This window comes from Balaenoptera physalus (genome assembly GCF_965194825.1).
Source record: "Balaenoptera physalus genome assembly, chromosome: 18".
Lineage (NCBI taxonomy): Eukaryota > Metazoa > Chordata > Mammalia > Artiodactyla > Balaenopteridae > Balaenoptera > Balaenoptera physalus.
This window is the reverse complement of record NC_138899.1, coordinates 63,635,724-63,653,313: the sequence shown is the minus strand read 5'-3', so window position 1 is coordinate 63,653,313 and position 17,590 is coordinate 63,635,724. Positions and strand designations below refer to the sequence as shown.

Genomic DNA, 17,590 nt, shown 5'->3' with positions numbered 1-17,590 from the left:
GTGTCCAGTGGCAAATGCATTTTCGTCATAGGGCCTCTCTTGCCTTCCACTAAGGCATTATGAAGACTATAGAGAGAGTGGCAGTTACTCTCTTATCTCCTCCTAACGGGAAAAAAAAGGTCATTTCCTCTAACTGTCATAAAAATGATTGCCAGATGAGTAACAAAATGTATTTTGTTTTCAGGGAAAGAATATGGCAAAGCTGACGCAAGATGGCTTTATTTGGATCCAACCATTGTGTCTTTGGAAATTCTGACTGTCGTTCTGGGTGGGTTTCTGGCATTGGTTCTCATTTATGCCATCGTCAAAGAGAAACATTATCGGTAAGTGCTCTTCTCCTGTCCTACGGAAAAAAGGAGGAACATTAGCTGTCCCAACGCCAGCGTGACATTTGGAGGGGATAATGACCAGAGTTCTTTGTTAGACAAAAAGTAGACTAGAAACGAAAATTGTTTGATATTAGTTAAGGATTATGGTGCCACCAGGATAATTTCAGACCATTCAAAATAAAAAATATGAGAAATATGATTGTATTGGCAACCTAGATGCTGTATAGACAAGCACGGTGGTGACAGCATTGGATGATTTGCCACCAGTATTTTGGAGAATCAAAAGGTGATATCTGCATCCTTTCCCTCCAGCTCATTCTAGAAAACTCCCATTCCGCTTGATGCAAAGAAAAATCTCTTATGTAATTCTGAGGTAGACATGCAAGATAAATAAGACATCTTTCCAGAAGCAGGCTGTGGAGGGTATGAGGAAGGCAAAAGAGTGAGGAGACGGAGGAGAAAGATGGCAGATTAACCATCCATCAATCAGACCCTGAAACTTTGAACTCTGCTTCCTGCCTCCCTTTCCTTCCTCTCCATCTTAGGGACAGAGTGACCTGGGACAAACAGATTGCTATCCTGGGGATGATTCCCTAAAACAATGTCAAGTAGGCACAACGGCATTCCATTTTCCACCATCTTGTATCAAAGAAGAAGTCTTATGTAAAGCTGCATCATAAAATTTCAGATTTGAAAGAGATCTCAAAGGTCATTTAATCCACTTTCCCCCACCCAGTTTTACATAGAGAGTTGGCAGGAAGAATTAAATTTCTCCTGGGTGCCTTACATGTCTTTGACTCCATGATCGTGGTTGTAGATTTACTACATGCACCCATTTGTTTATTATTTCAAATATTTAACACATATGCATTGTTGAATATGTGCCGGGCACAGTGCTTTATCTACATATCTCATTTAATCTACACAATATTATTCGAGGAAGGGACTATTATTATCCCTTTTACAGCAGGTGAAATTGCGGCTCATAGAGAGATTCACATCCAGGTCTCTCTTTACTGGGTCAGGTGTGACCTCACTAAATCTTCCAAAGAATAGGACAGGATACCCAAGAGACCTTCTTTAACTCTGAGGATAACCTTCTAGGAAAGGCACTATTGCTTCTCCAAGGAAAGCATGGGTCTTCATTAATTATCAATTTGCCCCATCAAAGGAGCTCTACGTAAAACCTGGGGTCCAACTTCAGGAAGGCTTTCTGCCGTGGAAGACCATTGAAGCTGCTGGCAGTTTCATCCCTTGTCTCTTTCTCTCTAACAGGCATTTCATACAGATCACCCTGTGCGTGTGTGAATTGTATGGCGGGTGGATGACCTTCTGCCCAGACTGGCTTATGGGAAGCCCCAACCTCAACACCAACAATTGGCTCTACTTTTGGGTCTATCTGGTATTTTTCAATGGTGTTTGGGTTCTGATCCCAGGACTGTTACTGTGGCAGTCATGGGTAGAACTCAAGAAAATGCATCACAAAGGATTCAATTCAGGCAAAAAGTTACAGTGAATTTTCAAAATCATAAACACCATCAGCGTGCTTTATGAGCCAGAATGAATCAAACCTCTTTGTTGGGCCAAAATGTAATACATTCCAGTCTATACTTTTCTTTTATATTGTCATTCTTGAACAACCTAATTGCTTTCGATTGAATCAGTTTCAAATGGACTGTAAGGCTGACAAGTTTTGGCTGTTGTTTTTTCCAATTAAATGGCAATACAGGGAACAGAATAAATTTTAACTTGTAATAATAACACATTTAATCATATACTTTTATGGCTAGCATTAATTGTCCTACATTAATAAAGCCAATTATCATGAAATGCTGTAGAGCATGTTATATTAATTTTTTATTTCAAAGAACATATTGTTGCTTCAACCTTTGATCTTCCCTCCAGTCTTTTGGTTACCAAAGTGGAACCAGAAATGAAATGAGTGCTTCTGTTTTGCATTTGTACTTTATCAAATTTGTGAAGCCAACAAAAAATGATAGTGGAAGGAATTTGTGAGTGGGGTAACTCCTCATGGGTGAACACTGGGGTTTCACACAGATGATTGATTTATATCTGTCCTTTTTTAAGGAGGAAGATTTAAGATACCTTACAAAAATACAATAAAAAATAAATCAGGAAATAGGAACATAGGGAAAATGAGTGAGAAACAATAAGATGAAGGTAAAATTAATATGCAAAATGCATGCCGTGACGTCGTATATAACTGATAGAAGTGAAGCATAAATTTAACACTTACCTTCAGTACCAAGAGGAAGACATGATCACACCATGTTTCAGAAAACACTCGTTTTGGCAGATGGCTGTAGCAGTTCCGTCGGAGGTGGGGAGCGGGTACTCACATTAACTTGTTCAACACCTGACTTTCTTACTAGCCTGTTAGCTCACAGATGTATTCTCTGCCTAGAAGGGTGCCCGGCATATACACCAGGCACTTGGTTGGTTGTGGTGGATGCTGTCACTTAGCTCAGTCTGCATTGCCCCTCCTTCTGAGTGTCCTCGTATCCTGCAGAGAGCTGCAGGTTGTGGTCCTGGATGCAAAATTTGCTGTCACCTTTCAGAGGTACTTGTGAGTGGTTTGGAGGGTGAAAGCATGGAGACCGTCTTCAGCTGTTCCTTGTTTACTTTTGCTGTTTTGTGGCGACAGGTAATGTCTATGACTATGGAAACGTGAGGGTTTGGAGCGTTAGCACATCGAGCGTTCAACTTCGTGGGTACTGAGAGGCGGTTCTGGTTGGGGCAGTGGGAGTAAAGGGTTTGCGGGCTGAGGAGCTCCAGTGGTGGCCTCACTGGCAGTGCCTGCCTTGGGAGGGTCCGTCTTGTGGTCGTCTGGGAGCCATTCCTAGAAACTGAGCCAAGCACCTACTCGTGGAGCCCTCCAGTGATTTTTATAAGCATCCTCTATGAAATCCTCCTGCTTAAAACACCTAGAGTCATTGCTGTTTTCTATGCTTTTATCCTGAATGATACCTGACTATGATATCCGTTGAATATTGAGTAAGTCTGGCCAAGTAAGTTTGAGGAATATTACGTCAGCACATTAAAGACTTTAGAAGTCCTGCCGTGAAGAAACTAGATTAACTTGTTTAACCCAGCTTTTCCCAACATATTTACCAGACCACTTTAACAAGTAGGATGGTGTTTCATGGAACATCAGATAGGGAAGCACTGAGTAACAGAGTTCAGTTTTCATGAGATTAAAAACAAACCAGTTGCCAATAAACAACTAAAATAGAATTTTTAAAAATACCATTTACTATAACATCAAAACATTCTAATATTTAGGGGAAAATTGAAAGATATGAAGGCTTACACAGAAAACAAAAACAACTTTAAAACATTGAGAGAAGTTAAATGAGACCTAAATAAGCAGAGAGATATGTCATGTTCATGGATTGGAAGGCTCAATATTGTAAAGAAGTCAATTCTCCCCAAATTGAGCTATAGATTCAATGTAATCCCAATCAAAATCCCAACAGATTTATCTATTTATCATTTTTTAAATGATTACAAGTTGATTTTAAGATATTTTATGGCAATGCAAAGGGCCAAGAGGGCAAAGACAATGTTGTAGAAGCATAAAGCTGGAGGACTTACTCTACCAGACATCAAGTCTTAATATAAAGCCACAGTAATTAAGGCAATGTGGTATTGGCACCAGAAAGCCAACAGACGGATAGACCAATGGAACAGACTAGAAAGTCCAGAAACAGACCTTCCTGTATATGGACACTGGATTTAGAAAAAGGTGCCACTGCAGAACAATGGGGAAAGGATGGTCTCTTCAATAAATGGTACTGGGTCAGTTGCATGTCCATGTGGGAAAAATGAATTTTGATCCTTATCTCATATCATGCACCATATCAACGCCAGGTGAATTGTTGATTTTAGTTTTTTTAATTATTTATTCATTTTTGGCTGCGTTGGGTCTTTGTTGCTGCTCACGGGCTTTCTCTAGTTCCGGCGAGTGGGGGCTACTCTTCGTTGTGGTGCGCGGGCTTCTCATTGCAGTGCCTTCTCTTTGTTGCGGAGCACAGGCTCTAGGTGCATGGGCTTATTGATTTTAATGTGAAAGGCAAACAATAAATCTTCAAGAAGAAAAAAAAGTAGAAGAATATATTCTTAAAAAGGATATGGAAAGCTGCAATAAGTTTGACTACATTAAAATCAAGTACTTCCGCTCATCAGAATTCACCATTAAGAGAATAAAAAAGGAAGCCAGGGACTTCTCTGGTGGCAGTGGTTAAGAATCCACCTGCCAGTGCAGGGGACATGGGTTCGATCCCTGGTCCGGGAGGATCCCACATGCCGCGGAGCAACTGAGCCCGTGCGCCACAACTACTGAGCCTGCCCTCTAGAGCACACGAGCCATGACTACTGAGCTTGTGTGCCAAAACTACTGAAGGCTGCACACTGAGAGCCCGTGCTCCACAACAAGAGAAGCCACCGCAATGAGAAGCCCGCACACCGCAACTAGAGAAAGCCCGCATGCAGTAAGGAAAACCCAACGCAGCCAAAAATAAATAAAGAAGAAAAAAAAAAAACGAGAAGGTAGAAGACATTTGTAGTTCATATAATTGACAAAAGACCTATCCCAATGGGTAAATTAATTAGAGAAAGACTTACAATCTAATAGAAAAGTTGACAAGATATTTGAATAAATACTTCACAAAAGAGAAGGGAATTCAGGAAATGATAATTGAGGCCACAATAAGATGTTGCTATATACACCTGTAAAAATGGCTAAAACTAAAAGGACTGACAATTATGAGGGTTGGTGAAGATGTGGAACCACTGGAACTTTCATACACTGCTGGTGGAATGTAAAGTGGAAAACTACTTTGAAATTAAACTGAACGTGTGCAAGCCCTAAAACCCAGCAATCTGACTCTTAGGTATACTTCACAGAAGTGCTTACTATGTGTACCAGAATGGCAGCATTATTCATAATAACCCCAAGCCGGAAACAACCTAAATGAGTAAATTGTGGTATATACATACAATGGACTACTGTACAGTGAAAATTATAGGAATGAAAATTAACAACCTACTTCTCATAACAACATGGATGAATTAGTGATAAGTGAAAGAAATAGTGATAAGTGAAAGAAGCCAGACTGAAAGGATACACATTGTATGATTCCATTTTTGTAACGTAAGGTTCAAAAACAGATAAAACTGTGGTGTTAAAGATCAGGACAGATTGCCTCTGGGGAATAGGGTGTGGGTATAGTGATGGGGAGAAGGCATGAAGGGGCTTCTGAGGTGCTGGTAATGTTTTATTTTTTTCCTTTGAGCGGTTGTTATAATTTGCGATAATTCATTCAGCTGTACCTTTATGTATGGTGTGCTTTTCTCTATATATGTTATACTTCAATTTAAACATTTTATTTTTAAAGATTCCCGGCATGAAGCCCTGAAATATGTCTCCAGTGGGTCCTCATGAAGAGGATGCTATGTCCTTGACAACAGAATTTAGTACAACTCGGGCTGTTTCTAACAGTGTCCGCCACGTGGGCTGAAGGCAGGACGCCAGAGAGAGTCTGTAAAAGCCTTTCTATGAGGGATTACCCAGTTGTTTCCAGTACTTTGCTCTCTGCTGATCTGGCTCAATCCGAGGGTAAACAGAGGAGAGAAAAATGGATGGGCTGCGTATCCTGCAGCCACTCCTGAAAACATGATTTTTCTCAACTGAGTTTTTGCTGAGTATTGGATGGGAGAGAAATGGAGATTATAGACTCTGACAGGAACTTGGAGGACAGATACATTCTACTGCCAAGGAAGGACAGATCTAAATGTTTTAACCCTTAAGTGAGTTGGAAGAAAGATTGATGTCCCCATATGAAGTCTAACAGGTCACTGAGAATAGAAGCCCATCTCCCTGTGACAGGGAGGTAGGGGCAAGGTGACATAGGTAATACTGTATTTCATTAACTCTAAGATAGATAGTTTCCACCCACATTTTAACATTTTAAAAATTAGAATGTATTTTACAGTTGATGTGTCATAATTGAGTTGGCAGTGTTTTTTCTTACAAAAATATAATGCATCTTATAATTGGTGGCATCTTAGATTCAATTAAATAAGTCACTGCCTTCAATATTGTTCCTCTTTTCAAGCCTCGATATCTCCAACTACTTGGAGGTGATAGTTCAAATATATTTTAAGTCTAAATTTTGCTTGGGCCATAGAAGGCATATTTGGATGAACATATCAAATGATTTGCAATAAGTTATGAATTGCTTATGTTGATGGTAACTAGATTCCTGCAGACTGTCCATCACTCCCCAGTATTGTTTACACTATAAATTTCCTCTGCATACTCTGCCTTTCCAGATAATGTTGAGGCAACTGTCAGCATAACCCATCTAAAATCAGAGTCTAAATGATGACGTTTTCTTGTGTTTAATTATGTCAGCTTTACAACTCCTGAAGTGCTAGCACTGAGGCTCCAGGAAAAGTCTGCAGACTGCAATATGAAATAGTAAAATAAAACTTTGTCCAAAAAAGGCTTGATGGAAACCAAAATGCACAGAGTTTGGAGAAGAATCCTTTGTTTTCTTTTCTTTTTTTTCAAATTATTCTTAAAATCCATGAGCCCTTTTTTGTTTGTTTGGTTTGAAAGCTGGAGTTTGGATCTAAAAATAAATAATTTATAATGAGAATAATTGGGCAAAACCATGAATGAGAAAGGTTAACTGTTTCTGTCCTTACTTTTAATAAAATGCCCTTGAGGTAATAGGGAGGGGCCTGGCAGGCCTCCTCCACCCACTGTGCTTTTAGAAACTCTACATCTTCTCTCCCTTTCCAGTGGCAGACCCGACCTAACAAAATCCATATCCCACCGCCACTTCACTGCAGGAAGCAAATCACATCCATTAATTCACATTAAGATGCTAATATCTGATAGTGGTTTGATGTATTATCTGTCCCGAATATATTTGCATTAAAAAAATATACAATTGATTCATGTCCGTTGCTGAAAAATGGAAAATCCATATAAGCAAAAAGAAAAAAATAATCATTACCCCCAGTATCATCAGACAGAACCACTATTACAAATTTAGCTTCCATTTCTCAAGCTCTTGTCTGTGCTTGTATTACCATTTGGGGGAGGCTTTTAACATTTGAAGAAGGACTTTAACCTCCCCCCCTAACTTCCTCTCTGTCCCTTGCCCCAGATTTATCATCCAAGAAGTAGCAGTTCTACATGTACACACAAAACCGACTGGATAATATTACAGAACATGCTCCCATTCTTGAGAAATTCATGCGCTTATAGAGGTTGATAGGTAGCAGTTATCATTTATTTTTGGAAACCTTAGATGTTTATGTCCACACAGATCAAGTTGACATCTTAAAATATTGGATTGGCCACCTCCCATCTCTTCAAGGGAGGGATCCAGTATGCTGAGCCTGCTGCAGTGTTACTTTTTAGGTGTTTAATCCCTTCCCCTCCAGAAGCCTTCCCTCAGTCCCCCAGGAGTCAGAAGGGGAGGACTCTGAATTCTCGTAGCCCTTGTCTGTGTCACTTCAGTGGCCCTGGATTGTTTAGTTATTTTTGACATCCACCTTCCCAGCTACACAGGGGCCCCTCAAGGCCACGCTTAGAATCCTAGAATCATGTATTGTTTAAAGGGGCCTTGGACAGGTCCAGTTCATATACGAGGAGACTGAGGCTCGGAGGGGTTAGATAACCTGCCCAAGGCCACAGAGCTTTTCCGTGAACTAGAACCTAGTTCACTTAAAAGTACTCTTTCTAGCCCAACAGTGTTAGACATGTTCCCAGAAGCCTACAAGCTATGAAAATTATTCAATTTTGTGGAAAAAAAATTTTAACCTCAGCACATTTGTGATCATCTAGGTCTATTCATTATACTTGAGTGGCCTCTCAATTTCATTGTTTTGATTTTGTGTTTTGTATTGTCCTATAAGTATTTTTCACTGGTTGGACCAAGTGGTCAGGTGGCAGCAGTTAACGTCAATGCTTTGGTTTTTCTAGGGGGAGAGGTGACAAAGTGGAGGACATGCTCTCAGGGTCCCCACTTTTTCAAATTTGAGCAACACTCCAGCACAGCACATGACTTCTTGTTCCCCACAAATGTGTTTGCTGATGATGCATTTTAGTTTAAAAATAAATATTCTGTCTTGGCCTCTCATTTCTGATTCACTGTATTGTGCTGAAAGTAACTGTGAACAGATTTTTGGCATTTCTTGGTTGCATTTTGGGAGTCGGACTGATTTTGGTCCCGGGGGTGGGGATGGGAGGGTGGGATCGAATCACTAAGAACTGGAAGCAGGAAATGGGTCTCACTGGTGTGCCCTTGAGTGCCCACAGTTTGAACTGTCTCCATGAAGTCAGTGCTTGTCCGGAGATGGGACCACAGATATTCATGCTCCCTGCAACAGTGACATCTGGTGGCCCTGGGGTAATAGGACAGCAGTCGAGTGGCTGATCTGTGGATTTTGATGAGATGACCTTATTCTATATATACTTGTCGCCGTAGGAGCCACTGCCCTTTCCCAGGGAGCCCCGTTTCCTCCTGTGACACACCCACCTCCAATCATCCTTCACCCAGGAAGCACCTGCAGCAGCGCCCCTGCTTCCTGGGGGCACTCTTCTCCCAGGCCCCCTGGCCACCGGGCTGGGAAGAAGTGGACTTGCCCCATCTGGTGCGTGTCAGCCGCCAGTGGCCACGTCAGGCCAGGCCTGGCCTGGATTCTGGTGTTCGAGGGCCAGTGATTTACTGCCTGCCTGGGCAGCAGGTGGCTGGGGTATTTTTAGTGTCTGGAGCCTTTAGGAGAAGGGTTGGGTGTGGGCAGGAGGCAGTGATGAGGTCTGGGGGAGTTGGCTCTTCCAAGGTTCAAGTTGAAAGCCTCCTAATTGCGGGGGGGGGGGGTCTGTTTCCTAACCTCCTGTAGGCTTTCAGGTTCTTGGTACGTCTTCTTGAATCTGTCTACCTTTTTCCTTTGCTTGGTCAGTTTGCAAGCATGAACTAGAGAAGGTGGAAACCTTTGGGATGCCAAGTTGTTTGGTATCTAGGAAAACACTGGGTACTATTAACGCCCTGCCCCTGTAATCATTCCACTTCAGAGCTCTTTTCTGTTCGTTGTATTATCTGATCCTCACGATAATCCCTCACGCTCGGTGGCTAGGGATTATCATCTTCCTTCTGCAGAAGAAGAACCTGGCCACGAAAGGTGAGCATCTGTCCCGCGCCACGGGGAGCACACGGGACAGAACTTGGAGCCGAGCTCTGCCGGTTTTGCCGCTAAGCGGTGCTGACTTAGAACCCGCTGCCCCGGCTCACGTGCCGTGGGATTTGGGGCAAAGATGCCTGGCTCGTCAGTCTCCTTATCCAGAAACGGAGTCGTGGTACTTGGCACACACAGCTGTGAGGATGAGCACATATCAAACACTCCATCCGCTGTTCTTATCCAAGTAAAAGCTTACGCATTTATTTAGCTTTTGACTGGGTCTGTTGTCCAGGTTCTGAACATATGACATCGCTGCTGCCTCCGTGTGAGAGACAATCTCAGAATCAACAATTAGACGCGCCAGGCGCTCAGGCCTGGAGCGGAACAACCGGCCGAAACCTGGGGCTTCTGAGCAGGCACATCAGAGAGAATAAAAGGTAAAAATTAAGAAGCCTGTGGGCCGGGAAGCTTTGTCAGTCTGACCATCTGAGACTGAGTTTGAGTTACTTTCACGCTGCTGTTACTTGGTGGCGTCAGGGCTTTTGTGATTCCTTGTCCTCGGAATCTTTTTGTTTCCTTTCTAAGGAAACATTCTGCTTGTGCTTCAGAGAAGAGGGATTTTCATCAGCACCTGGATGGAACGTTGTCAGCACCAGGAGACACCAGAAGAACCTGGGAAAATAAGTGACAGAGCCTCCTGCGGTGAGGGAGCTGGAAACAGCTACGACTGTGAGTTGCCGACTCCCGCATTTCACCCAGACCAGCTGAGCTGCACCCCTGGGGTTGTCCTCTCCGCGGCTGCGCCTACCATGTCCAGAGCCAAGCCTGACAAGGCCTGAGCCTCGAGGTCTCCAGTTGGGGGATAGGGCTGCTGCCAGGCTGATCTTAGTTTTGGGTGGGGCTGCCATGGATCTGTGGGCCCACTGCGCCCCAGCCTCCCAACTGGGTGCCTAGGTACCTTAGAACTGGACCTCTGCCTCCGTGGCTTTGTGTAGTTAGCACTTCAGTTTGCCGTGGGGGTAGAATCTGTCGCAAACCTCAGTTTATTTGCCTGTTGGCCCTGAAACTCTAAGTAGACCTCACCAGTGGAGAGGGGCTTGGCGGTGGTGGTGAAGGTGACACGTAGGAACCAGGTCCTTTTCCTGTTGGTGCCGGCTCCAGTAGTTCAGTAAGAAAGCGTCGTCAGTAGTTCACTAGTCTGAAGTCACGTTCTGTGTTGAAAGGGTTCCGTGGTCATGATCAAAAGTGGTATACCATTCCCCTGCCTGCCTTGCTTTAGAGATTGACTATTCCCGTCATCATATTCAGGGCTCTGAGATGTCCTACGGTGGAGAAACCTGTGTAATTCCATTAAGCCCACATTTCCCCAGCTTGTTGGACCATGGAACCCTCTTTTCAGGCCAGTAGCCCTTCACAACCTTCAGAGCTAGCGTTTCACAGATCCTACCTTGGGAAGCACGGGCACAAACCATGCCACAGCCATGAGAGCTGAGAGCCATGAGAGCTGTCAGCTGCCTTAACTCGTGGCTGCATCCACCCCCGATGGCATCTCCTCGGACACTGATCCCTCCTGAAAGCGAACCTGAGCTCATCGCATCATGAGTCAGCCCTGCCTGGCCCATCTCCCCACTCCTAATCCCACACAGCCCTGGCTTTCTACCACCTCCCAGTTGCCCTGGTAGCTGAGCCATCATAAGGCAGCAGTGGGGGAGCGTTCCCCTGTGGCTCCAAATCTTCCCAAAGATGCCGCAGCCATCTTCCCCGTCCCCGCCCCCATCAACACCCAGAGGTGCCGCTCACCTCGAGGCCAGGAGCCCCTTGGGCAGCGATCTTCTTGCTTTTCCCTGCTTTCCTCCCTTCCGGTTCCTCCGCCTATGCTTCCCCACATCTGCTTAGAGCGCCCTGGGCCTGGGAGGAGCCTTTTATTAAGTGAACCCGTCCCACACACAGCCTCAGTCCTGATGTGGAAGACTTCAGCCCTGGCTACCCTGGCCATTCTGAGAATGTATTACCCTATTTTTTTCTTAAATCCAAACAAGATGTCAACCACAGTCCTTGAATCTACCTGTCCTTCATCGCTGGTTTCCCTTCTCTTCACATCCCCAGACCCCCAAGTTTCCGTTGAGTCTCTCCCACCTGGCAGCCCCATTCCAAGCAGAGGAGACACTGCAGGAAGGACGAGGGTGGTTTGTTACAGGACTGGGTGATATTAAATCCCAGGGGTCCTGCCCAGCTAAGGTGCATTTTCCCCTATGCTTTATGATGTTTTCCTCCTCTCTGCTTTGATCAACATCATACAGGAGTCACTGCTTTGAATCCATTCTGGGATCTCTGGCTTTTAGAACCCATTACCTACTCCTCATTCTTTACTAAAACCTGCTCTCAGCATAGCATCTGATCAGTACATTCCCATTAAGTTAGAATCAGCTAAACACCCCCAAGATGGGAGAGAGTTCTGTGGCCAGGGACTCCTCCTGGGAGCATGTGAAATTGGGAAACTAAGGAATCTAAGAAGTCTAATATGCAATTTCACCCAACTTATAACTGAGAAGTAGCCGTTGTCACCGCACGCTCACCCTCAACATCTAGGGGTGCATATCCCCCTGGCATGGCCACATTTATGTTAGACTGTCTTCAGTAAAAAATGTCAAAGCATATGCTAAGTAAGTAGGACATCTCTGTCATCCACCACACCTGTCTGAGGTTAAAAGTTCTTTTCCTTAACTCGTAAGTGATTAAAGACTCAAGCTCTTTTTATGATTTGACCTTGGGATACCACCCCTGAGCATTATTTTATAAACCTGTGAAATCTTGGTATAAAACTGTAGATGGGTGGTTTCCAACATTTAGTGCCTGTGTTAGTCACCCAGCACTGAGGGGGAAAAAAACCACAAAGATCTTCTCAGTGGCATGCAGCAATAAGCATTTGTCTTCAGAGCTCTGTGGGTCGTCCGGGATTTGGCTGATCCAGGCTGGGCTCAGCTGGTCGACTCTGCTAAGGCTGCAGTGGCTCAGTGGCTCTGCTACTCACTTCGGGTCTCTGGACCACTCGGTAGTTTTGCTCTACATGCCTCTCATCCTATCCTCCTTAGACAGCAGGTTAGCTGAAGCTTGTTCTTCTGATGGCAGAGGCAGAAGAGGGTAAACCCCAGTGTGCAAGCACTTTTCAAACCCCTGCTTGTGTCCGTCTGCTGACATCCCATTGACAAAGAAAGTCATATGGCCAACCCCAATATTGACAAAGAAGGACATTCCATCCATGATGAAGCCATAGCAAGTGTGTGGATGGAGAAAGGAGTGAAGAATTGGGGCCAATAATACCACCATGCTCACCTGTGGCACACAGGGACGAGATAAAGGGTTTCTTCTGCCAATTGCTGCTAGTAGCGTGTTGTTGCAAAGATGCTACAGGGAGCCCAGCAGTCGTGGGAAACTTCTGAAGGTTAAACAGCTCACAGGCTCCCTGTGACCAGAGAACCAGGTGACCATCCTGATCAGTCCAGCTCAGGTTCTGGTGGGGGTGGGTAGCCCAGGAGCCCAAGTGAGGAGAGAGCAGGCAGCGGAAGTGCAGAGAGCGGTGCGGCCACCGAAGTACCCTTCCACGGCTAAGGGTGCGAACCGTTATGCTCTGACATACAGATGCCAAGGAAAGCACTGAGGAGGTCAGAACTGGGGCCAGCCAGGGGAAGACCAGCTTTACCCAAAATCAGAGCAGGAGGGAATACCAAATAGGCAAGGTTGAGACCCTGACTCGAGCCTACAGTTAGTTGGGTTTATACGCTTAAATTAACCATTGGGTAAGCAAGGTTACCCATGATGTTCTGGTTGCTCTTGCCTTATTTATTTATTATTTAAAATGTAGTTTTTATTTATTTTATTTTTAAAAATTTATTTATTTTTGGCTATGTTGGGTCTTCGTTGCTGCACACGGGCTTTCTCTAGTTGCGGCGAGCGGGGGCTACTCTCGTTGTGGTGCGCGGGCTTCTCTTTGCAGTGGCTTCTCTTGTTACGGAGCACGGGCTCTAGGCGCGCAGGCTTCAGTAGTTATGGTTCGTGGGCTCTAGAGCACAGGCTCAGTAGCTGTGGTGCACAGGCTTAGTTGCTCTGCAGCATGTGGGATCCTCCTGGACCAGGGATCGAACCCGTGTCCCCTGCACTGGCAGGCAGATTCTTAGCCACTGCGCCACCAGGTAAGTCCCTAGTTTTTATTTTTATAAAAATAACACAGGTATCTAGTTTAAGAAGTGAAATAAGAACAGAGGCTTATAATGGAAAACAGCAGTCTCCTGCTCATCCCTACTAAGCCCTGACTACTTCTCCCCAGAAACAACTGTTTTAGCTGTGCCTTCTTATATTTTCTCTACATTTTTTTTCCCAAATTTGTGTTGCTGTTTCTTGATTTTTCAACCTTAGATGTAATCTATTCTCTTCCTATCTTGGAAAATGAGAATTTAACTCTCTTACATTCTCCCCCATGCTCTACCCACACATATGTATTTCCCTTCCCCGCATCTTCCCAATATGGATATTTTGGTTAAATGAATATTTTAGTATTTACATTATTATGACTTATGTAAAAAATTTTCACAACTGAGCCATTTAGTATACTATGATTACAAAAAGTGCAACTTTTGTTTCCCTAGGAGCTTTTTTTTTTTTGTCTGTTTGCTTGGTTTTCTACATACTTATCAATAATACAACCCTAGAGGGACTTCCCTGGTGGCACAGTGGTTAAGAATACGCCTGCCAGTGCAGGGGACACAGGTTCAAGCCCTAGTCCGGGAAGATCCCACATGCTGCGGAGCAACTAAGCCCGCGAGCCACAACTACTGAACCCATGTGCCACAACTACTGAAGCCGGTGCGCCTAAAGCCCGTGCTCCGCAACAAGAGAAGCCACTGCAATGAGAAGCTCGTGCACCACAACGAAGAGTAGCCCCCGCTCACCGCAACTAGAGAAAGCCTGTGCGCAGCAATGAAGACCCAACACAGCCAAAAATAAATAATAAATAAAAGATACAACCCTAGACTGTCAAAACTGAAAATTTCACTGATACAGTCAAACAGATAAGGTAAACTATTGGGTTTTTTGGTTTGTTTGAGACATCCTTCTGGGAATGTTGTTCTGAAAACTCCTTTGCTTCCCTCTGGTGGCGAATTGCACGTTGCCTGCATCCCAGGTCTTCACTTTGGTTTATTCTCTTGAGGGAGCATGACTGCCAGTAGCCTTCTAATAAAAGATGCACGTGTTCTTGTTTGTCTGAAAATGTCATTATTCTGTCTTCACGATTGATAGCTAGATTGGGTGTAAAATTCTATGTTGGAAATAATTTTCCCTCGGAATGTTTTAACTTTTCATTTTGAAATAATTTCAGGCTTACAGAAAAGTTCCGAAAACATTACAGAGCTCTGTCTAGTGCCTTTACGCAGCTTCCCCTAATGGTAACATCTTAGATAGCTGTAGTACAGTGATTAAAATTAAGAAATTAACTAAAAAAAAGGAAAAAAAGAAGTTAACTCTGACGCACTTCTCAGAGTACAACATCAAAAAAAAAAGCAACTAAGTAATTAACGTTGGTACACTACTGTTAACAAAGTGACAGACTTTGGATCTCACCAGTTTTTCCAGTAATGTCGTTTTACTTTTCTAAGATCCAATCCAGGATCTCACATTTTATTTAGCTGCTGAATCTTCTTAGTCTCCTACATCTAGAACACATCCTCAGTCTGTCTTTGTCTTTCATGATCTTAACAATTTTGAAGAGTACTGGTCAATTATTTTGTAGAATGTCCCTCAATTTGGATTTGTCTGATATTTTCTCATGATTAGATTGAGGTTATGGATTTGTGGCAAGAACACCACAGAGGTGATGTGCCCACCTGAGTGCATCCTATCAGGGGTACGTGACGGTGCTGTGTACTACTCAGGGTATTCATCTTGATCACATGGCTAAGTAGTTTATGCCAGGCTTCTCACTGTCAAGTTACTATTTTTCCTTTTATAATTAGTAAATATATTGGTAGACATAATTTAAGACTATGCAAATATCTTGTTTATCCTCAAACTTTCACCTACAAATTTTAGCATCCATTGGTGAATCTTGCCTACAATTATTACTGTAATATTCTTAATGATAATTTTATATTTCCCTCATTTCTTTTACATTTTTTTTTAAAGAGCTCCTGACTTTATTTATTTATTTATTTAATTTTTTTTGGCTGTGTTGGGTCTTCATTTCTATGCAAGGGTTTTCTCTAGTTGTGGCAAGCGGGGGCCACTCTTCATTGCGGTGCGCGGGCCTTTCACTGTCGTGGCCTCTCTTGTTGCGGGGCACAGGCTCCAGACGCGCAGGCTCAGTAGTTGTGGCTCATGGGCCTAGTTGCTCCGCGGCATGTGGGATCTTCCCAGACCAGGGCTCGAACCCGTGTCCCCTGCATTGGCAGGCAGATTCTCAACCACTGCACCACCAGGGAAGCCCCCAATTTCTTTTACATTTATTAATGAAATTCTTTTGTAAGATAGAGCTGTCCCTTCTCCGCCATGTATTTAGTCATTCATTTATTTACTTGTATCAACATGGACTCATAGATATTTATTTTATTCTAGAGGTTATAGTACAATTTTATTGTTCAAATTGCCTTCTGAATTTTGAAGGCTTTGCTCCGTTATCCTTTGGATTTCAGTATTACTATTAAGAAGTTTAATAGTAGCCTGATTCTTGACCTTTCATAGTGACCCATTTTTCTTTTTTAGGATGTTCTGAAATTTTACAATATTGTGTTTTTTGTTTATCTTTATAACATGCATTTGTATTGGGCACTCCATAGACCCTTTCAAGCTGGAAACTCATGTGTTTTGGGAAATGCTCATATTTTATTTATTTATCTGATAATTCACCCCCTCTACTTTTTCCTTCTTTTTTTTTTTTTTTTTTTTTGTGGGATACCAATTATTCTGATGCAAAACTTTTGGACTAATCCTCTAGTTTTCTTATGTTTTAATTTCCAATTTTTCATCCTTAATCTTTTTATTCTACTTTTTAGGAGATTTTTGTTTCTACTTTATCTTCCAACTTTGTACTGGATTTTTCAGTGGAGATTTCCGAAAGCTCTTTCTTGTTTTCTAAATATTTTTTATAGCCATCTTGCTTCATGGCTGTGATATCGTCTCTTATTTCTAAGGAGATTTGCCATTTGGGGGAAGTTTTCTTTTGCTTCCTGCAGTGATCACTCTTTCCTCTGAGTTGTTTTTTTCCTGCTTGTTTTTGTCTCTCTCTCTCATGTTGGAGACTTTTTCTCAGATGTCCTGTCATCCTTTATTGTCTGTTCCTGCAAGGCATTGAGCAGGATATTCACACTGTGTCAGGTATTACCCAAGGTCCCTTCACATTGGAGTGATCCAGCAGCCACTGCCTTTACCAAGAGGTGGAGCTTTGCTTCCCCACTAGTGAGATAAGCAGACGTTGTCTCCTGATGAGATGCAGCATGAAGTAGAGAATGTCACCTATGTGTCTTACCAAAATCATCTGATCTGAACCTAATCACACCTTTAGATCTAACTTCCACTTGACAGAATTTACAAGAAATATGGGGACAAGTTCAATGACACAAGACCCAATCAGACAAATCAGCTGTGAGACACTTCTTCAGTTAATGGCCTGGTCCCTTCAAAAAGTCAACATTGTGGGGCAAACAAAAGGAAAGAAGACTGTTCTAGGAAGGAGAATAAAGAGACATAATAACCAAATGCAATGAGATTCTACGGACAGTGGGGGAAATTTCAATAGGGATTGAATATTAGAATATATTTGGGAGCTATTTTAAATTTTCTTAGGTGTGATAATGCATTTGGGTTATATAAGATCCTTATTCTTTGAATAGAGATACTGAAATATGTAGAGGTGAAATATCATAATGTCTGCAGTCATTTTCAAATGGTTCAGAAAATACTGTATGTACACCTATATCTAAAGATAAAGCAAATATGCTAAAATATTAACAACTGTAGAACTTAAGAGGTGGGTGTATGGGTGTTCATTATAGTAT

The 17,590-nt window shown here is 43.0% G+C and overlaps 1 protein-coding gene across 4 annotated transcripts in view; it reads left to right on the top strand.

Annotated features, from left to right (window-relative positions):
- EBPL (EBP like) overlaps positions 1-10,238 on the top strand; it is a 46,891-nt gene extending 36,653 nt beyond the window's left edge. For 3 of the 4 annotated variants that reach the window (XM_082434526.1, XM_082434528.1, XM_082434527.1), the window contains 2 exons: positions 185-323; positions 1,605-2,159. In XM_082434526.1, coding sequence (XP_082290652.1) covers positions 185-323; positions 1,605-1,845 — 380 coding nt within the window. In that variant the 3' untranslated portion in view covers positions 1,846-2,159. Of the gene's footprint in view, positions 1-184; positions 324-1,604; positions 2,160-9,837; positions 9,983-10,130 lie in introns of those variants that run through there. The other variant, XR_014255913.1, reaches the window with a different exon arrangement.
- Positions 10,239-17,590: the final 7,352 nt, after the last annotated feature.